General features: G+C 45.0%; 2 protein-coding genes across 2 annotated transcripts in view; both read right to left on the bottom strand.

Moving 5' to 3' along the window:
* Nucleotides 1-8,844, bottom strand: part of RGS22 (regulator of G protein signaling 22) — a 189,938-nt gene extending 181,094 nt beyond the window's left edge. Inside the window, exon 1 of the mRNA XM_069731649.1 lies at nt 8,675-8,844. Coding sequence (XP_069587750.1) covers nt 8,675-8,699 — 25 coding nt within the window. The 5' untranslated portion in view covers nt 8,700-8,844. The remainder of the gene's footprint in view (nt 1-8,674) is intronic.
* Nucleotides 8,845-20,269: 11,425 nt separating this feature from the next.
* The window catches only part of FBXO43 (F-box protein 43), a 53,393-nt gene continuing 52,302 nt past the window's right edge, over nt 20,270-21,360 (bottom strand). The window contains exon 5 of the mRNA XM_069731650.1: nt 20,270-21,024. Within this exon, the coding sequence (XP_069587751.1) occupies nt 20,776-21,024 (249 nt within the window). The 3' untranslated portion in view covers nt 20,270-20,775. The remainder of the gene's footprint in view (nt 21,025-21,360) is intronic.

The raw sequence follows: 21,360 nt of genomic DNA on the forward strand, positions 1-21,360 counted from the left end.
AAAGCAGTTTTATTCTTCGGGTCAGTACGATTACAGCGATACCTCATTTATATAATTTTTTTATGGTTTGGTGCTTTTATACGATAAAAACTATTTTACAGAAAAAATAATTATTTTTGCATCGCTTTATTCTCAGGACTATAACTTTTTTATTTTTTTGCTGATGATGCTGTATGGTGGCTCTTTTTTTGCGGGACAATATGTCGCTTTCAGCGGTACCATGGTTATTTATATCTGTCCTTTTGATCGCGTGTTATTCCACTTTTTGTTCAGCGGTATGATAATAAAGCGTTGTTTTTTGCCTCGTTTTTTTTTTTTTTTTCTTACGGTGTTTACTGAAGGGGTTAACTAGTGGGACAGTTTTATAGGTCGGGTTGTTACGGACGCGGCGATACTAAATATGTGTACTTTTATTGTTTTTTTTTTTTTATTTAGATGAAGAAATGTATTTATGGGAATAATATTTTTTTTTTTTTTTTCATTATTTTGGAATATTTTTTTTAATTTTTTTTACACATTTGGAAATTTTTTTTTTTACTTTTTTACTTTGTCCCAGGGGGGGACATCACAGATCAGTGATCTGACAGTTTGCACAGCACTCTGTCAGATCACTGATCTGACATGCAGCGCTGCAGCCTTCACAGTGCCTGCTCTAAGCAGGCTCTGTGAAGCCACCTCCCTCCCTGCAGGACCCGGATCCGCGGCCATCTTGGATCCGGGGCTCGAGCAGGGAGGGAGGTGAGGAGACCCTCGCAGCAACGCGATCACATCGCGTTGCTGCGGGGGGCTCAGGGAAGCCCGCAGGGAGCCCCCTCCCTGCGCGGTGCTTCCCTGCACCGCCGGCACATCGCGATCATCTTTGATCGCGGTGTGCCAGGGGTTAATGTGCCGGGGGCGGTCCGTGACCGCTCCTGGCACATAGTGCCGGATGTCAGCTGCGATAAGCAGCTGACACCCGGCCACGATCGGCCGCGCTCCCCCCGTGAGCGCGGCCGATCGGCTATGACGTACTATCCCGTCCAGGGTCAGATAAGCCCAGGGCACCTCGACGGGATAGTACGTCTAAGGTCACAGAGGGGTTAAAGAGCTGTTAAGTCTTAATCTACAACTCTGCAGTCAATCTATGTGACTGTAGACATGTGAATCCTCACATTGTGCACAGTCTGTCAGGATTCTCCGCTGTTGGGGCAGTGGACATGTGACTGTAAGCAAGTTATATGCATACCTTCGGTCACATTCCAACTAGACTGTTTCCACTTGCATTGAGAGAGGACGTGTCCATCTAGTCGGAATGTGGCCAGGCGTATGTCATTGAAAGTAATGGCGGCGTTAACGGACTACGTTACACCGCGGTATGCCGCGGTGTAACGTAGTCCGTTAAACGGGTCACACTAACGCAGTGTGAACCCAGCCTTATACCACAAGCTGCCTATATCACTTGTATAAAAGAGGGACCCTGTGCAAGGACAGCATATGGGCCCCTAGCAGTCCAATAGCTCATCATAAAACATCCCTTAATATGTCTGAGACAGAAGCTGCTTTGGAAGTAAAAGTGGCCCCTTATGTCTTGGGCCCCTGTGTGGAGGCACAGGTTTCACCAATGGTATGTCCGCCCATGGTCTCTTGATCAATGACATCCACGGGCTTCAGTCACATGAGATATGTGCCAAAATCAGGGCAGGACACAAAAAAAAACACAGCAGCAAATAGGCTATGTGTGAACAAGGCCTAAATGTATGAGACAAAAATAATGATTATCAAAATATGAATTTATTGCATTTCCACTGAATAGGGGATAGCTTAGTGACTGATATGGGGGTCTGACTGCTTGGACCCCCTACTTGTCATGATTCCAATGGCAGGGAATCACAAAAGGACAAGCACCAACGAGCTCTAGGGTGATGGAACCTAAGCTGACCGCGACCCTAAACCTGAACACACAAGTAACAATAGCCGGGGAACGTGCCTACGTTGATCCTAGACGTCTCGCACCAGCCGAAGATCTAACTTCCCCTATTAGAAGAAACACAGACCTCTCTTGCCTCCAGAGAAATACCCCACAGAAATAGCAGCCCCCCACATATAATGACGGTGAAATGAGAGGAAGGCACATACACAGTATGAAAACAGATTCAGCAAAATGAGGCCCGCTAAAACTAGATAGCAGAGGATACAAAAGTAAATTGCGCGGTCAGCAAAAAACCCTTCAAAAAACCATCCTGTAATTACTTGAACTCATGTTCCAACTCATGGAACATGAGGAGCAATTACAGCCCGCTAGAGCAACCAGCAGTAAAGAAACAATTATATGCAAGCTGGACAAGACAAAAATAAAGCAAAACGTGGAACAAGAAAATCAAAAACTTAGCTTGTCCTGAAGATTACTGAAGCCAGAAGCTGAGGTAACAAAACACTCTGATAACCTTGATAGCCGGCGGGGAAATGACAAGAAAGCCCGGTTAAATAGGAAACTCCCAAATCCTAATAGAACAGGTGGACACCAGAGACAGCAGAACACAAATCACCCAGTACCATCAGTAACCACCAGAGGGAGCCCAAAAACAGAACTCACAACAGTACCCCCCCTTGAGGAGGGGTCACCGAACCCTCACGAGAACCACCAGGGCGACCAGGATGAGCCCTATGAAAAGCGCGGACCAAATCATCAGCATGAACATCAGAGGCAACCACCCAAGAATTATCCTCCTGACCATAACCCTTCCACTTGACCAAATATTGGAGTTTCCGTCTGGAAACACGAGAATCCAAGATCTTCTCCACAACATACTCCAATTCTCCCTCCACCAGCACCGGAGCAGGAGGCTCAAGCGAAGGAACAACAGGTACCTCATACCTCCGCAACAACGACCGATGGAACACATTATGAATAGCAAACGATGCCGGGAGATCCAAACGAAACGACACAGGGTTAAGAATTTCCAAGATCCTATAAGGACCGATGAACCGAGGCTTGAACTTAGGAGAAGAGACCTTCATAGGAACAAAACGAGAAGACAACCACACCAAGTCCCCAACACGAAGTCGAGGACCCACGCGGCGACGGCGATTAGCAAACTGCTGAGCCTTCTCCTGGGACAACTTCAAATTGTCCACCACATGACTCCAAATCTGATGCAACCTATCCACCACCATGTCCACTCCAGGACAATCAGAAGACTCCACCTGACCAGAGGAAAAACGAGGATGAAACCCCGAATTACAAAAGAAAGGAGAAACCAAGGTAGCAGAACTAGCCCGATTATTAAGGGCAAACTCGGCCAGCGGCAAAAAGGTAACCCAGTCATCCTGATCAGCAGAAACAAAACACCTCAAATAAGTTTCCAAGGTCTGATTAGTTCGCTCCGTCTGGCCATTCGTCTGAGGATGGAATGCAGACGAAAAGGACAAATCAATGCCCATCTTAGCACAGAACGTCCGCCAAAATCTAGACACAAACTGGGATCCCCTGTCAGAAACGATGTTCTCCGGAATCCCATGCAAACGAACCACGCTCTGGAAAAACAGAGGGACCAACTCAGAGGAGGAAGGCAACTTAGGCAAGGGTACAAGATGAACCATTTTAGAAAAGCGGTCACACACAACCCAGATGACGGACATTTTTTGAGAGACAGGGAGATCCGAAATAAAGTCCATGGAAATGTGCATCCAAGGCCTCTTCGGGATAGGGAAAGGTGACAACAATCCACTGGCTCGAGAACAGCAAGGCTTAGCCCGAGCACAAACCTCACAAGACTGCACAAAAGAACGCACATCCCTCGACAAGGAAGGCCACCAAAAAGACCTGGCCACCAAGTCTCTAGTACCAAATATTCCAGGATGACCTGCCAACGCAGAAGAATGGACCTCGAAGATGACTCTACTGGTCCAACTATCCGGAACAAACAGTCTCTCAGGCGGACAACGATCAGGTTTACCCGCCTGAAACTCCTGCAAAGCACGTCGCAAGTCTGGGAAGACGGCCGACAAAATCACCCCATCCCTAAGGATACCAGTGGGCTCAGAATTTCCAGGGGAGTCAGGCACAAAACTCCTAGAAAGAGCATCCGCCTTCACATTCTTTGAACCTGGCAGGTATGAAACCACAAAATTGAAACGAGAGAAAAACAGTGACCAACGAGCCTGTCTAGGATTCAGACGCCTGGCAGACTCAAGGTAAATCAGATTTTTGTGATCAGTCAAGACCACCACACGATGTCTAGCACCCTCCAGCCAATGACGCCACTCCTCAAATGCCCACTTCATGGCCAAAAGTTCCCGATTACCCACATCATAATTCCGCTCAGCGGGCGAAAATTTTCTAGAAAAGAACGCACATGGCTTCATCACCGAGCAATCGGAGCTTCTCTGTGACAAAACCGCCCCCGCTCCAATCTCGGAAGCATCAACCTCAACTTGGAAAGGAAGCAAAACATCAGGCTGACGCAACACAGGAGCAGAAGAAAACCGGCGTTTAAGTTCCTGAAAGTCCTCCACAGCCGCAGGAGACCAATCAGCAACATCAGCACCCTTCTTAGTCAAATCCGTCAAAGGCTTAGCAACACTAGAAAAATTAGTTATAAAACGACGATAGAAATTAGCAAAGCCCAAGAACTTCTGCAAACTCTTAAGAGATGCAGGCTGCGTCCAGTCACAAATAGCCCGAACCTTGACGGGATCCATCTCAATAGTAGAAGGGGAAAAAATATACCCCAAGAAAGAAATCTTCTGGACTCCAAAGAGACACTTTGAGCCCTTTACAAACAAGGAATTAGCCCGCAGGACCTGAAACACCTTCCTGACCTGCTGAACATGAGACTCCCAGTCATCAGAAAAAACCAAAGTATCATCCAAATACACAATCATAAATTTATCCAGATATTCACGGAAAATATCGTGCATAAAGGACTGGAAGACTGAAGGAGCATTAGAAAGTCCGAAAGGCATTACCAAATACTCAAAATGGCCCTCAGGCGTATTAAATGCGGTTTTCCACTCATCACCTTGCTTTATTCGTATAAGATTATACGCACCCCGGAGATCAATCTTAGTGAACCATTTAGCCCCCTTAATGCGAGCAAACAAATCAGTCAACAAAGGCAAAGGATACTGATATTTTACGGTAATCTTATTCAAAAGACGATAATCTATACAAGGCCTCAAGGACCCATCTTTCTTGGCCACGAAAAAAAAACCTGCTCCCAAAGGGGACGAAGATGGACGGATATGTCCCTTTTCCAAGGACTCCTTAACATAATCCCGCATAGCAGTATGCTCTGGCACTGACAGATTGAACAAACGACCTTTAGGAAATTTACTACCAGGAATTAAATTTATAGCACAATCGCAATCCCTGTGAGGAGGAAGCGAACTGAGCTTAGGCTCCTCAAAAACATCCCGATAATCCGACAAAAATACAGGAACCTCAGAAGGAGTAGATGAAGCGATAGAAATCGGAGGTGCATCATCATGAACCCCCTGACATCCCCAGCTTAACACAGACATTGTTTTCCAGTCAAGGACTGGATTATGAGTTTGTAACCATGGCAGACCAAGTACTAGAACATCATGTAAATTATACAATACCAGGAAGCGAATCACCTCCTGATGAACGGGAGTCATACGCATGGCGCATGGTCACTTGTGTCCAGTACTGAGATTTATTCATAGCTAAAGGTGTAGAGTCAATTCCCTTCAAAGGAATAGGGACTTCCAGAGGCTCAAGACTAAACCCAGATCGCTTGGCAAATGACCAATCCATAAGACTCAGGGCAGCGCCTGAATCTACATAGGCATCGACGGAAATGGATGATAATGAGCAAATCAGAGTCACAGACAGAATGAACTTAGACTGTAATGTACTAATGGCAACAGACTTATCAACCTTTTTTGTGCGTTTAGAGCATGCTGATATAACATGAGCTGAATCACCACAATAAAAGCACAACCCATTTTTCCGCCTATAGTTTTGCCGTTCACTTCTAGACTGAACTCTATCACATTGCATTGTCTCAAGTGCCTGTTCAGAAGACACCGCCAAATGGTGCACAGGTTTGCGCTCCCGTAAACGCCGATCAATCTGAATAGCCATAGTCATAGACTCATTCAGACCCGTAGGCGCAGGGAACCCCACCATAACATCTTTAATGGCCTCAGAAAGGCCATCTCTGAACTTTGCAGCCAGGGCGCACTCATTCCACTGAGTAAGCACTGACCATTTCCGAAATTTTTGACAATATATTTCTGCTTCATCTTGTCCCTGAGAGAGAGCTAATAAAGCTTTTTCAGCCTGAACCTCTTGGTTAGGTTCCTCATAGAGCAAACCCAATGCCAGAAAAAACGCATCCACATTAAGCAACGCAGGATCCCCTGGTGCCAATGCAAATGCCCAATTTTGAGGGTCACCCCACAGGAAAGATATAATAATCTTAACCTGCTGAGCAGGGTCTCCAGAAGAGCGAGATTTCAAAGAAAGGAACAGCTTGCAATTGTTCCTAAAATTCAGAAAACTAGATCTATCTCCAGCAAAGAACTCTGGAATAGGAATTCTAGGTTCAGACATAGGAGCATGTACAACAAAATCTTGTATATTTTGAACCTTAGCAGCAAGATTATTCAAGCTGGAAGCTAAACTCTGGACGTCCATGATAAACAGCTAAGGTCAGAGCCATTCAAGGATTAAGAGGAGAAAAAAAAAAATCAGCCAGGCTGCAATTAGGGCTAGGCAGAAACCTCAGAGGAGAAAAAAAAAAAAAAAACTTCCTCAGACTACTTTTCCTCCTACTTCAGCCCAAACATTTTAGGCCGGCTATACTGTCATGATTCCAATGGCAGGGAATCACAAAAGGACAAGCACCAACGAGCTCTAGGGTGATGGAACCTAAGCTGACCGCGACCCTAAACCTGAACACACAAATAACAATAGCCGGGGAACGTGCCTACGTTGATCCTAGACGTCTCGCACCAGCCGAAGATCTAACTTCCCCTATTAGAAGAAACACAGACCTCTCTTGCCTCCAGAGAAATACCCCACAGAAATAGCAGCCCCCCACATATAATGACGGTGAAATGAGAGGAAGGCACATACACAGTATGAAAACAGATTCAGCAAAATGAGGCCCGCTAAAACTAGATAGCAGAGGATACAAAAGTAAATTGCGCGGTCAGCAAAAAACCCTTTAAAAAACCATCCTGTAATTACTTGAACTCATGTTCCAACTCATGGAACATGAGGAGCAATTACAGCCCGCTAGAGCAACCAGCAGCAAAGAAACAATTATATGCAAGCTGGACAAGACAAAAATAAAGCAAAACGTGGAACAAGAAAATCAAAAACTTAGCTTGTCCTGAAGATTACTGAAGCCAGAAGCTGAGGTAACAAAACACTCTGATAACCTTGATAGCCGGCGGGGAAATGACAAGAAAGCCCGGTTAAATAGGAAACTCCTAAATCCTAATAGAACAGGTGGACACCAGAGACAGCAGAACACAAATCACCCAGTACCATCAGTAACCACCAGAGGGAGCCCAAAAACAGAACTCACAACACCTACTATAATGAGAATGGGTCTCTAGAACCCATGTACGGTCTTGAACAGAGCGGAGATGAGCATGCTCGACTTCAGCTCCATTCATCCTCTATGGGACAGAGACAGCTGAGCACAATTGTGCATCTGTAAAATCCTGGAGATGGAATATTTACTTGTGTTCCAATCATTTATATTTTTTAATTTTTTATTGGTGTAATGACACGGGTGCTAGTGCTACATCAACGGCTGGTTCTGGCCGGCCCATACAGAATGAGTAGAGTGAAGGTCCATTCCAGATGTGGCTCTGCACAACCCATTCTCGAGATCACTGGAGATCCTTGTGGTTGGACCACCATTGATCAGCAAGTTATCATTGATTGATCCTATAGATAGGGAATAACTTCATAACATTTAGATCTGGTGGAAACTTAGAATTAGTGGAAAAATCTTAGCGGATATAATGGAAAGGAAAGTGTTATGTAATAACACTACGTAACACAATTTTTGTTCCTGGCTTCCAAGTGTAATATTTCAACTGCTTATGTTTAAAGACCATGGAAAAATGACTACATTCAGCACAAACTTTGATTTTATGACCACAGGCCAGAAAAATTTAGTATTTGTTGAGTCAAAAAAGAGGAAATTACACTATAACAATGTTTTATTTATTTTTGTTCCTGGGTCCAAATTGTGTTTTCCTAACCCATTATAGTTGTTGTTCCACAAAAGCTTTGCTTCTGTGATCAGGACAATTACATTTTGAAATTTGTTTGTTTCAGGAAAATTCTCCTTTCCTATTCAATACTGAGGAGTCTTCATTGTCCTGATCACAGAAGCAAAGTTTTTGTGGAACAACAACTATTTTCTATTTGTTTTAGGCATAACGGGTTAGGAAAATATATTTTGGACCCAGGAACAAAAAAACAAATAAAATAAAAATTTGTTACATAGTGTAATTACAATACAAAGTGAACTAAAAAGTGATCATCACGTGAGCGATCAAAACCCAGAATAAGATAAAAAGTTTACAGGAAATAATTAGTAATGCATCTGGGAGTAACATTTATCCTTCTCTATCCGTTGGACCATATATCCAGTTCAGCATGGTACTAGCTCAATACAACAGTGCCCCAGCATTCCTCGCCTACCGATGGCCAGCCTCTTGTGCCCCATGGTGAGTGGCGGTGATCAGTCCTCAGGAGAATTGATTGAGGGGTCCATCCGCATAGTGAGGATCCTGACAGGTGACTGGGAAGAAATCCTAGATGTTGTACAGGAGGAGCTGCTCCTTTCTTCCTGGGTGTGTGTGTGACTGAATGTTGCTATGGAGTTCACAGTTGTAATGAATGGTGAGAGCTCCTCTCCTCCCACTGCCTTGCTGAAAACATGGCTTAGTCTGGGCAGGTTATAAACGTTCTGCTTTCCCTGTCACAATGATTCCGGAGTCCGGCATTGTGATTCATAATAGGGCAAGAGAAGGCGGAATGCCAACAATGGTGCCCCAGAAGGGCAGCCTTCTCCGCAGTAGTCAGTCGCCAGAACCCTATTTTTATACCCTATGATCCACACTCCCTCTCTTAGGTCAATCGGGATCATGACTGTGACATGTCACCATAATACAGCGATTATACCAGCTTGTGTTTCTTTCTTCTATATACTGTACATTTCTCAGGTCTGCCTATACATTTTATATTACGTTCCCTTTAAAGTCATCAAAGTGAAGGTATTATCAGAAAATGACCTATTTATTTTTATTCCATATCACAATCTGTATTAAAAATTAAAATTAGAAATCTTGCAATTTTCACATTGGCCACTGAGGCTATTTTAGTCTCCTGTTGCTATAGTAAAACAAATGCACACATACATTAGCCACAATGAAACAAACAAACAAACAAACCTTGAGCCTATTTATTGTATCGAAGCATCTAATGAGCATGTGCAAAAATCATCATATACCAAATATTTTACTTTTGAATGATACCATTCATGTTAGCATGTACAGCACCATGGAATCAATGGTGCAATATAAATAAATAATGATGATAATATAGTGTACTGGAAAATGGGAAAAAAAATCCAAGTGGGGAGAAATTGTGAAAAAAAGCAATCCTGATATTGTTTTTTGGGAATTGTTTATACGGTGTACATTTTGTGCTAAAAATTACCTCACCATGTGATTCTGCTCATCAGCACAATTACCGCAATACCAAACATGCCCAGTTTTTTGTTTTTTTTTTAATCATTTTAGTGGTGGAAAAAAAATCTGAAATTTGCAATAAAAAATGTCATGGTTGTTCTGCTATTTTCCGAGATCCGTAACATTTTCAGTAGATGGAGCTGTGTGACTGCTTATTTTTTTGCGGGATGAGATGACATTTTTATTGATACCATTTTGGGATAGATATGACTTTATGATTGCATATTACAGCATTTTTTTGGAATTGCAGGAACCAAAAAAACTTAATTTTGGTGTTCTTGAATTTCATTTACGGTGTTTACCAATTCGGATTATTTTTATATTTTGATAGATCAGACTTTTCTGAACTCGGCGATATCAAATACACATATTTTTTAAATATCTTTATTTTTAATGGGGGAAAAGGTGGGTGATTTTAAACTTTAAAGTATTTTGTATTTTTGTTTCGTATTTTTTAAAACTTTTTTTTTTACTTTTCACTGTTCTTGTTAGTCCCCTTAGGGGACTTGAAGCTGCTATTGTCTCATTGCTTGTGCTATATACAGCAATGCCACTGCACAGGAGCTCCATAATGGCAAGCATGGGGGTCTTCAGCAGACCTCCAGCTGTCATATCAATCCATCGGCAACCCATGATCACGTCATGGGCGCAAGGAATGACGTGTTCCCAGCCGACGCGCAGTAAATGCAGATGTCACAGTTTGACAGCAGCAATTAACAGGTTAACTATCACAGGAGTTTTTGTTAGGCCTGTTCCACACGTCCAGATAATTCCGGTACCGGAAAAATCGGTACCGGAATTATCCGTGTCCGTGTGTCCATGCGTTTATGTGGCACATCAGTGTGGCACACGTGCGGTGTGCCGCCCGTGTGCTGACTGGGTACCACACGGAGCGTGCAGGAGACAGCGCTAGAGATAAGCGCTGTCCCCTGCATCTGGTGCTGAAGCCGCCATTCATATCTTCTCTCCAGCAGCGTTTGCTGTAGAGAAGATATGAAAAATCCTTTTTTTTTTGTTTTCCTGTTTAAAATAAAGATCCCTGTCCCCCCACCCCCTGTGCGCCTGCCCACTGTTAATAAAATACTCACCCAGCTTCCTCGCAGCGTCCTCTCCGCGCTGCACCTTCTCCTGTATGAGCGGTCACGTGGGGCCGCCCATTACAGTAATGAATATGCGGCTCCACCCCTATGGGAGGCGGAGCCGCATATTCATGACTGTAATCGGCGGCCCCACATGACCGCTCATACAGGAGAAGCTGTGGCGAGGACAGGACGCTGCGAGGGAGCCGGGTGAGTATTTTATGAACAGCGGGCGGGCGCACAGGGAGTGGGCGGGGGGTGGGGACAGGGATCTTTATTTTAAACACGAAAGCAAAACAAAAAAAGGATTTTTCATATCTTCTCTACAGCAAACGCTGCTGGAGAGAAGATATGAATGGCGGATTCAGCACCACGTGGGGGGACAGCGCTTACTGTAGCGCTGTCTCCTGCACAGCACACGGACAACGTCCGTGTGCGGTACGTGTTTTACACGGACCCATTGACTTTAATGGGTCCGTGTAATCCGTGCGCTCCCACGAACACTGACATGTCTCCGTGTTTTGCACACGGACACACGGTCCGTGAAAACACGCTGACATGTGCAGAGACACATTGATTTCAATGTGTCTACGTGAGTCAGTGTCTCCGGTACGTGAGGAAACTGTCACCTCACGTACCGGAGCCACTGACGTGTGAAACCGGCAAGGTCCTGGTCTTAACACAAAGCCATGACCTCCCAGATATGAGGTGAGCTCACCCCGTGTACATGTATGGCGCATGTTGTGAAGAGGTTAAACAGGTAAGAAGTACTTGAAGGTTGGTCTTAAAATACTGCCCTATTTACAATCCCACTTAAAGCAAAGGATGTCAATTTGTTTATCAGAAGCTTCTAAAGTCATGACATCGCTTTGTGGAGTTTTCCGAGGTATGTTGGATAACCTGGAAAACAGACAGCACATGGATGTCATCTGTCAGTGATTTTCGCGGACCCTAGGTTGTATTCACATCACGTTTTAGCATACGATCAGTGACTCTGTCGAGCATATGTTGTAAGCCCTCAAAATAGGATTTGAGCGTATGCAGCGACGGGCCATTGCCTGTCAGAGACACAATGTTGGATATAATTTTCATCCATATCTGCCTTTGAGGTGGGCTCCAAGACATTGGCAACTCCATTTTGGTGCCTGCCTCAACTAGGCGGGTACTGCTGAAAATGATGTCCGACAGAGCACAAAGTGACTCCGTCTGCTCAACTCCAGTCATTGGCGCTATTGGTGCATACACCCAAATCACGTACTCTAAAACGTGATTTTTATTCTTCTGACCACTCGATCTGCAAAAAAACATGGACATGTGAACTGCTCTATAGATTATTATGGCTACGTGCTCCACCTTTGAAAACACAGATCGCACACTTACGTGAGCAACAGATGTTTTACTGAGGCCTTATACGGTGTCTCTTGTGAAGCCAAACAATGCACGTGTGTAAGGACTGGTACAATATTTTCTTTGGCAGCAATGCTCATTGTGATAAGGCCTGACATTAATGGTTGTCCTCATGTTCCGGTGTATTTATACAATTTATCCACGACCACTGCCTGCGGGCATAGCTCTTCACGTCAGCAATTGGTAACTTTTACAAAAGTATTTTATTTTAATATATGGTGGCAGTCTGTGTGACATCACACAGGTACATTATATTCTATGGGACTATTCACAGGTCTCAATTTTTCAATGCAGACAACACAAAATCTTCTGGACATTGAATGAACAGGTTGGCGACGTAGTGAAAAGTTTATCTATTGCCATTCTTTCCTCTGTTAGAGCCTGGAAGGAGAGTGATTATCAACTTAGCTCTTCAGGATTCCTCATTATTATTATTACTATTATTTATTTATATATCACCATTGATTCCATGGTGCTGTACATGAGAAGGGGTTACATACAAATTACAGATATCACTTACAGTAAGCAAACTAACAATGACAGACTGATACAGAGGGGCGAGGACCCTACCCTTGCGGGCTTATGAGTCGCCCCACGGGCTAGGGGTACTCAGTACCGGGTCCTGCGGTTCACAGGGGAATGTCACGGTGGCTGCGACCCGGTCCGTGGCCCAGGGTGCCCATGTAAAAGGGGAAAGGTCTTTAAAGGAATACAGTTTATGTTCGTGATGCCACCTGTGGTATTTGGTCAGGGTGACTGACGCTGCTTTAAGGGGTCCGCTGGGGTGATGTTATGGCAGTTAGATGGTATACCTTCCCACAGGTGAATTGTTTCCCCAGGGCTTCCCGGTGTGTAGATGGTGGATGGTAAGAGGCGCAGAGAAGAACGAGGACACAAGGTTGCAGTCTCTTTACCTTTACTGAAGACTTCAGCATCCACAGTCCAGGGCACCAGATCACAGGGTCAGCAGAGTCCAGCCAGTTTGGTGGCAAGTCCAGAGTCCCCTTATCCAGGTGGAAATGAGTAGCCTTCTCTTGCACTGCAGTGTTGTAGTTCCTTACTGCCTAAGGCTTCACATAAGGTCCTCACAGATGTAATGTCTCTCTCTCTGTCCCCCGTATAGGATAGGACAAACCCGTATGACTGATGGCTTGAGGCAGTTAATAGGGACTCTAGCATGCCCCAGCCTCTATGGGGTGCCTCCTGGGTGTAGGGCGGACAGGTAACATGAAATTAGCTGTCCTGCCGGTCTCTGGAGCAAAGCATAAAGATCCTTACTCCCTCAGTTTTCCGGCTACCGGGCTTCTGCGCCTCAGAAGGAGGCAGCCTGTGTAGGGCTGGTCCCCTTCTGGTATCCTCACCTTTGCTATGACTTCCTTGCACGCTCGCTGCAATACAGTTCTTCCTTTAATGTCTCTTTCTGGGAGCTGCAGCTCTGAGGGCATGCACAGCTCCATGTCCTTCTTCTTCGTTCTCTGACAGGATCCCACCCCTGTCAGGGACCAACTACCTGAGCGGAGCTTAGCCAGCAACTAACTTTCCCTACAGGTGACCAGTTTTACTTATGTGGGGAGTGACCTAATAAATAGGAGCAAGAGCTCCCCCTGGTGGGCTGGAGTGTGAAATGCGTTGCATGTTTGTGATACCTGGATGCAGTTATCCTTCTTTGCCTCCAAACGTAGCATCACTCTCCCCGAGAGGAAAGCAATACCACTGTGACGACTAGGACCCTGGGGCGCCGCACTCCCCCCGTTAAATCCAGTACTCCCGGACTGGGAAAAGAAAAACAACAGTTACAGGTTAGCAAAAAGACATACAAATTTTTGGAATGTTATAAAACAAATTAATATGAATTGATGCTTCCCTTTATGGGAGGTGAGGACTCTTGAACGTTGCATAACAAAATATATTTACATTGTGAATTCACTTTTGGGACATAAAACAACTTAATGGAACAGTGCAGCAATTTACTAACTATGAAATATGATTACCCGAACGGGTATACTATCTTAGAACTTCAGAGTGTAAAACTTCCATTACATTCTCTATCTGCACCCAGCAATATTTAAAACAATCATGTTCTTTATTCAAGTGTAGGATTTCATGTCAACCCCCACGGGCTCACTATATTTTCTCATTTTATTCAAGGTGCATTACCATATCAGACTATCTAACTAACGGCTATATAAAACATTACCACTTTAAGAAAGTGCAACAAATAGACTTCCCCTTTAAGGGCGCAAACTATATTCAAGTCTGTTTCTTTTTGAGGTAGTGCAAAGTATTAATACTCAAGTCAGTTAATAACGTTGTAACAGCAGAATCGATGCGAGGGACCCGTTATTAACCCCCAACGTTGATTTTGTGCGGGCTCCAAAGTGTGTATCCAGACCTGGAATCCTGCCGCGCCAAACGGGTTTTTCTTCATGTCTCTGTGAAATAAAGCAGTTCTCACAACAAGATTAGCAGCAGTCTCTTTCAGAAGCAGTCTCTGTAAAAGCTTCCTTTGTGAAACCAGTAGGAAGCACCCTTAAGAAGTTGCAAACTATTTACAGGATAAGTTTGTGAGCCACTCACTGTTCATGACTCCAATGTTCTTTAAATGGAAGGTAACTGTGCAAAACACAGGATCCCTTTAACATGGGACCCCTTTAAGAAGAAACCCTGGTCAGGTTCAATAAACTTGAAAACAGCAACAGTCAAATCAGGAACTTGCAGCAAACTGGTAACTATTTACAGTCACATTCTTTCTTTTACTTTCCCTTATGCTGGGAGCGGACCGACCAGTGACTCGTCGGCCTGCAGTGTGGCACAGTCGGTGGCCGCGGTAAGGTCAGTCATTGGAGCCGGGTCAGTAGCTGTGGCACGAGCAGTCGCTGGAGCAGGGTCGTTTTTCATACCTGCTTCACATGCGGTCCCTCAGGTGCCGATCTGCTCCGCTGTTGAAGCTGCAGTCGCTGGTCGGGCCGCGGTGCTGTTGTCTCCCTCAGCAGCATCTCCCTTTCCGCCTCCACTAGGATCAAAGGTGCGGGCTGCAGGTCTTTTGTTGGCACCGCCATCTTTTTCAGCAGTGCCGCTGTTTCTGGCTTCAGGGCACTGGATCTTCTTTCCTGCTCCGGACCAGACGAGGCTGCCGACGGATGTCTGGTAAGGCTCGCGATGAAGGCCTCTTTCCACCCGGTTACGGTGCTCAGCTGTGTCCGCAGAAGTTGGTCGGTGAGTTCTTCCACCTCTGCTTTCAGGAACTCCAGGACTTCTGGTGACGGCTCGCTATGGCTTCCATCTTGGTAGCTTGGGGAGTCCTCGGCTTCCACCCCACCCTCCGAGTCCTGGCTGCTCAGCATCTCGTCCTCCATGAACCTTCTTGCTGGGTCCCTTTCCTGCCCTCTCCTTTGGGTCGGAGCTTCTTCTTTCTCTTTCTTCCGCCATTCAGGATCAGGAGGCGGATCTCTGTTTCTGATGGATATGTCCGCATGGTACAGTAGCACTTGGAGTGGGCGGCCATTATTTTTCGCACTTCTCAGTTCGTTCCCGCCCATGATGGCATGCCCTTTTTCTCTGGCGCTCCTCGTGACGCTGTAATGGCGGCAGTTTTGGCGGGAATTTTTGGCGGCAAATCACGGTTCATTAGTTATACAGTGTTTTAACACAAATCACAGTTAGGCACAGTTCTAGCACAGTCTTTAGGCGCACATGACCCGATTTTCAGACTTTAGTAGATCCTGTTCGTGACGCCAAAGTTGGATCGCCCCCATGGGGCCATGGGGTACTCGGTACCGGGTCTGGCGGTTCACAGAGGGACAGAGGGATGTCACGGTGGCTGCAACCCGGTCCGTGGTCCAGGGCGCCCATGTAAAAGGGGAAAGGTCTTTAAAGGGATAGTTTATGTTCGTGACGCCACCTGTGGTATTCGGTCAAGGTAATCGACGCTGCTTTAAAGGGACTCTGTCACCTGAATTTGGAGGGAACAATTTTCAGCCATAGGGGCGGGGTTTTTGGGTGTTTGATTCACCCTCTCCTTACCCGCTGGCTGCATGCTGGCTGCAATATTGGATTGAAGTTCATTCTCTGTCCTCGATAGTACACGCCTGCACAGGGGGTGGGAGGGGTTTGGGGACAGGGATCTTTTTTTTAAACACCCCCCCCCCCCCCCAAAAAAAAAAAAAAAAAAAAAAAAGATTTTTCATATCTTCTCTTCAGCGAACGATGCTGGAGAGAAGAAATGAATAGCGGCTTCAGAACCACGCTGGGGGGACAGCGCTTACTGTAGCGCTGTAGACTGCACGGCACACGGACTACATCCGTGTGCGGTGCGTGTTTTACACGGACCCATGGACTTTAATGGGTCCGTGTAATACGTGTGCTCCCACGAACACTGACATGTCTGTTTTCCAAACGGACACACGGTCCGTGAAAACACGCTGACATGTGCAGAGACACATTGATTTTAATGTGTCTACGTGAGTCAGTGTCTCCGGTACGTGAGGAAACTGTCACCTCACGTACCGGAGCCACTGACGTGTGAAACCGGCCTTCAGGTACCTTCACACTGAGCAACTTTCCAACGAGAACGACAGCGATCCGTGACGTTGCAGCGTCCTGGATAGCGATCTTGTTGTGTTTGACAAGCAGCAGCGATCAGGATCCTGCTGTGACATCGCTGGTCGTAGCTAGAAGTCCGGAACTTTATTTGGTCGTCAGGTCTGCGTGATTCGTCATGTTTGACAGCAAAAGCAACGATGCCTGCAATGGTTTTTCATGGAGCGAACAACCAGCGAGAACGATAAGTACGTCACTGGATCGCTCCTGCATCGCTCAGCTGTTGCCGGTGTTTGACATCTCCTAGCGACCTAAACCATGACGCTGCAGCGATCGGCTCGTTGTCTATATCGCTGCAGCGTCGCTTAATGTGACGGTACCTTTATTCTTAGAACTGCAAGTTGTTCCCCATTTGTAGCATAGGAAATAACTTCTTGATTACGGAGGTCCAACTTCTAAAAACCCGTTATGTGGAAAATGGAGCTGTGCATATGGAGTGGAACATGTTTGACCTCAGCTCTTAATTTTTGCACTTCTAGATATACAGCGCTGTACTGGGTAGCCTCCAGTAGCTCATAGGGAATGGAGAGAGCTGACTAGTAATTCTGGGAAGAATCCTTAATGGGCTGGTCCAGGACCTAAAATGTCCTTTCCAAACATCTATCTTTACACTCTAGGCACCTTTATAATTAACGTTATAATAAAATATTTTTTTTTACTTCACTTCTTGTGACGTTTCATTTGAGAAGAGTCACAAAAATTATGTCACAGAAGGCTAGGGCTGCACTCACTTGCATCGCTGCCCTCTGACAATGCTGATAGAAGCTGCGGGAGAGGTGAGTGCAGTAAACTGTAAAGCAAGATGTCGTCAGGGGGCAGAGATAGAAGTAGTGAGTGACAGCAGTGTTGCCCTCAAACAAGTAGTCATCAGGGGGCAGCGCTGGTGTCACTCAATGCTTTGGATCGCCTCCATAGGGCAGTGGGGTACTCTGTATCGGGTCCTTCAGCTCTCAAGGGTGATGTCACGGTGGCTGACCCGGTCCGTGGCCCTCGGGAGGTCAGTTATAAAAGGGGAAGGTCTTTAAAGGGGAAATGTTTGTGACACCACCTGTGGTATTCGGTCAGCGTGACTGACGCTGCTTAGGGGTCCGCTGGGGTGATGTTATGGCAGCTAGATGGTTTACCTTCCCACAGGTGAAGTATATCCCCAGGGCTTCCCAGAGGTGTAGATGGTGGATGGAGTGAGGCGCAATGAATAACGAGGACACAAGGTTGCAGTCTCTTTACCTTTACTGAAGGCTTCAGCATCCACAGTCCAGAGCACCAGATCACAGGGCAGGCAGAGTCCGGCCGGTCTGAAGGCAAATCCAGAGTTCCCTTATCCAGGTGGAAATCTGTAGCCTTCCACTAGCACCTGGGTGTTGTATTACCTTCCTGCTGAGCTTCTCAGTAAGGTCCTCACAACTGTTGTAGATGTTATGTCTCTCTCTCTGTCCCCCAGATGGATACGAACAAACCCATATGACTGGTGGCCTGAGGCTTTTTACAGGGACTCTAACACGCCCCGGCCCCCACAAGTTGTCACCGTGCCTCCTGGGTATAGGCGCGGATCAGTAATGTGCAATTAGCTGTCCTGCCAGTCTCTGGATCAAGGCATGGAGATGATTGCTCCCTCGGTGTTCCGGTTACTGGATCCTGCGCCTCAGAAGGAGGCAGCCTGTGAAGTGCAGAATTCCTGGTTTCCTCTCCTTTTGCTATGACTTCGTTTCTCACCCTCTACAATACAATATGCTGTTCTTGTCTCTTTCTTAGGATGCTGTCGCATCGGTAGGCAGGCGCAGCTCCGTGTCCTTCTGTCTAGGCCTCTGACAGGATCCCACCCGTCAGGGACCACCCTGTCGCCAACTGCTAGATGTTCCTCCTTTCCCTCTGTCTGCCTGACAGGGACTGACTGTGTGAAGCTCAGCCAGCTTCTGACTAACTTCCTATCTAGACCACCAGTTTTACCTAATTGTGAAGAGTGTCCTAATAAATAGGAGCATAGCTCCCCCTGGTGGACTGTAGTGTGAAGTGTGTTGCATGGTTTGTGATACCTGGTAAAGTGATCTCCTTTATTGCCTTCAAACATAACATCACTCCCCTCTTAGAGAATGATATTACTGCAACGACCAGGACCCTGGGGCGCTGCACTTCTATAACAGCTCCCTGATGGGGATTCCTTTGAGGGCAGTGCTAGAAGCTGTGAGGCAGCACTGATGTCAATCACTGATTCCATCTCCGGTTCCTGATTAGGTCTTCCTTCACAGTTAGAAGCAGAGTGCTGGCGCTGCTCTCACCTCTCCCACAGCTTGTCAGCTTTGTGAAATCAAAACATCTTCAGAGTGAGTAAATGCAAGAAACTGATGGTACTCTGTTACAGGGCGGGCAATAGACGCTGCAAGGAAATGAGTGCAGCGCCAGACTCTTCTGACATCACGATTGACACTCCTCTCAAAGCGTCACAGGAAGTGAAGTAAATTAAAACTCATTTAGCAAATTAGCAGGCTAGGGAAAAGTGTAGGTTATGTAATAATATTGCTAATTAGACAATGGATTATGATGTAAAGATAGATATAAAAAAAAAAAGGATATTTTAGGTACCGAACGAATCCTTTAAATAATGTATGGAATTTATATTGTCATGTTGTCGAATGTGGTGACAATAAGTGATCTATTCTGGGGTGTTTGCCTATATATGCCGAAGATCGATATATGGGGAGGGGATAGCAGGACACAGTGTATATTAGTTGGGCAGAAAATCCTAACCATAAAGCACTATTATATTACAGCAATACCATGCTCCTCATGCTATGCAATAAATATATCCTACTAAGACATACAGCAAGTTCCTTTGCTGCTTATATGTAGCGCTAACACATAAGAAGGCACGATAGTTATTAAATACATAGGGTAAAGGGCGCTTTTTTATGGGGACAGCAAAGTAATTAATTACCTTGTGACAGAACATCTTGCACATTAGATGCCGTATTACGTGTCCTTTGAGCCAATGTACTACCACTTAGCACTGTAAACAGAGCATGACTAGATCATTTAATAAGAACAAAGTAACTCCCAGCAGCTGCTTCCTTTCCTTTTGTCATTGATTAGTGCTCAGTGATAGGTGTTATCAGGTTTCCAGTCACTCCCACATGAAGGGCCTATAACTGCATCTTTATCTGCTGTAAACAAAGTACAATTCTAGAAAAATAAATAACGAGCACAAGGCAAGGCGCAAAAAAAACAAACAAAAAAAAAACCCATCTGTTACTTACTGGTGAAATTCAGAATATTAGACAGGTGTTCGCATGACTGGAACTACATTATAAGTACCAAGGCTCCTTCCCCTGTTTACAGATGCTATAAAATGTGAGCTCTGGGGATTCCTTGCCCCATTTTGGCACATATCACTCACAGGAGTTCCTCACAGTCTTCTGGTCCCACAGGAAAAAAAAAAAATAAATAAAATATTCACACACATGAAACAGAAACCAGGTCCGTATGGTACCTATAAACATGGATTTAATGTGTGAAACAATGCAGCAACAAAAGAAAGACACACAGTATAGTATTGTACAGATTAGTAATGTACAGGTAACAATAAAATAGGGAGGTTTTTAAAATTTTATTTAAAAATTGTATCAAAACAAAAAATTGTAACAAGAATAAATTAAAAAATAAGTTAGAAAAACATCTGCATATGAAGAAAACGTATACACAATATAAAACAAACATTCACCTTAGACTCTCATGTAACACTTAAGAAATCTAAATACAAAACAGCGGCAGTAAGTGCTACCTACAGTGTTGTGATACAATTTGCCCTGTTGTGCAGCAATCTTCCCAACCACATGAACTTTCTTTAATTCTTACAATAGCCATGTGGATGTGCAAAATAAGCAAACATTGCTGGACAAGATTTAAAAGGGCATAAAACCACCCACACAAGAAAAACTGGTACTACAAAAGAAATAAAAAATAAAATTGTTTAGAGTCTCTTCAAATTGCGCTTGCTCTGGGCACTTCCAGGGAGTACATCTTTTTTATGGACTCGCTTCCCTGATCCCCCACTACATTCCTTAGAGCCATGAAAAGCACACAAGCAAAGGATGCAAAAGTCAAACCCACAGTCTTTTTTGCTGCATTTCCCTCGCTTCTTGAGAGGCTGATACTTTGCAGGGTACTGGCACTGTGGACATGGTTTCAAAGCTTCATCTGTGAATAAGGTTTTGGCAATCTGCAGAAAAAAATAACATTTAAAATCGTAGTCATGCAAATTCTAAATTTCAGGTAGTCACCCTTGAGAACAGAATCCACATGAAAAGTTCTAAGTCCATCTCCAAGGTGTACTTCCTTGTTCACATGCATTAAAGAGTTTCTGAGCAGATTGAATTGTGTGGTGGCTATCCGATGTAGAAATAAATGGCATATTCCTTAATTTAGACATGAATCACTGACAGCACCATTTAAAAGGTCATTGGGGAAACTATCACATGTAACTCAAAACTACAATTCGTCCTGCAAAAAAAATAAAATAAAATCCAAGCCATCACATGGGTAAGACGACGGACAA

The sequence above is a fragment of the Ranitomeya imitator genome, chromosome 6 (assembly GCF_032444005.1).
Source record: "Ranitomeya imitator isolate aRanImi1 chromosome 6, aRanImi1.pri, whole genome shotgun sequence".
In the NCBI taxonomy this organism is placed as follows: domain Eukaryota; kingdom Metazoa; phylum Chordata; class Amphibia; order Anura; family Dendrobatidae; genus Ranitomeya; species Ranitomeya imitator.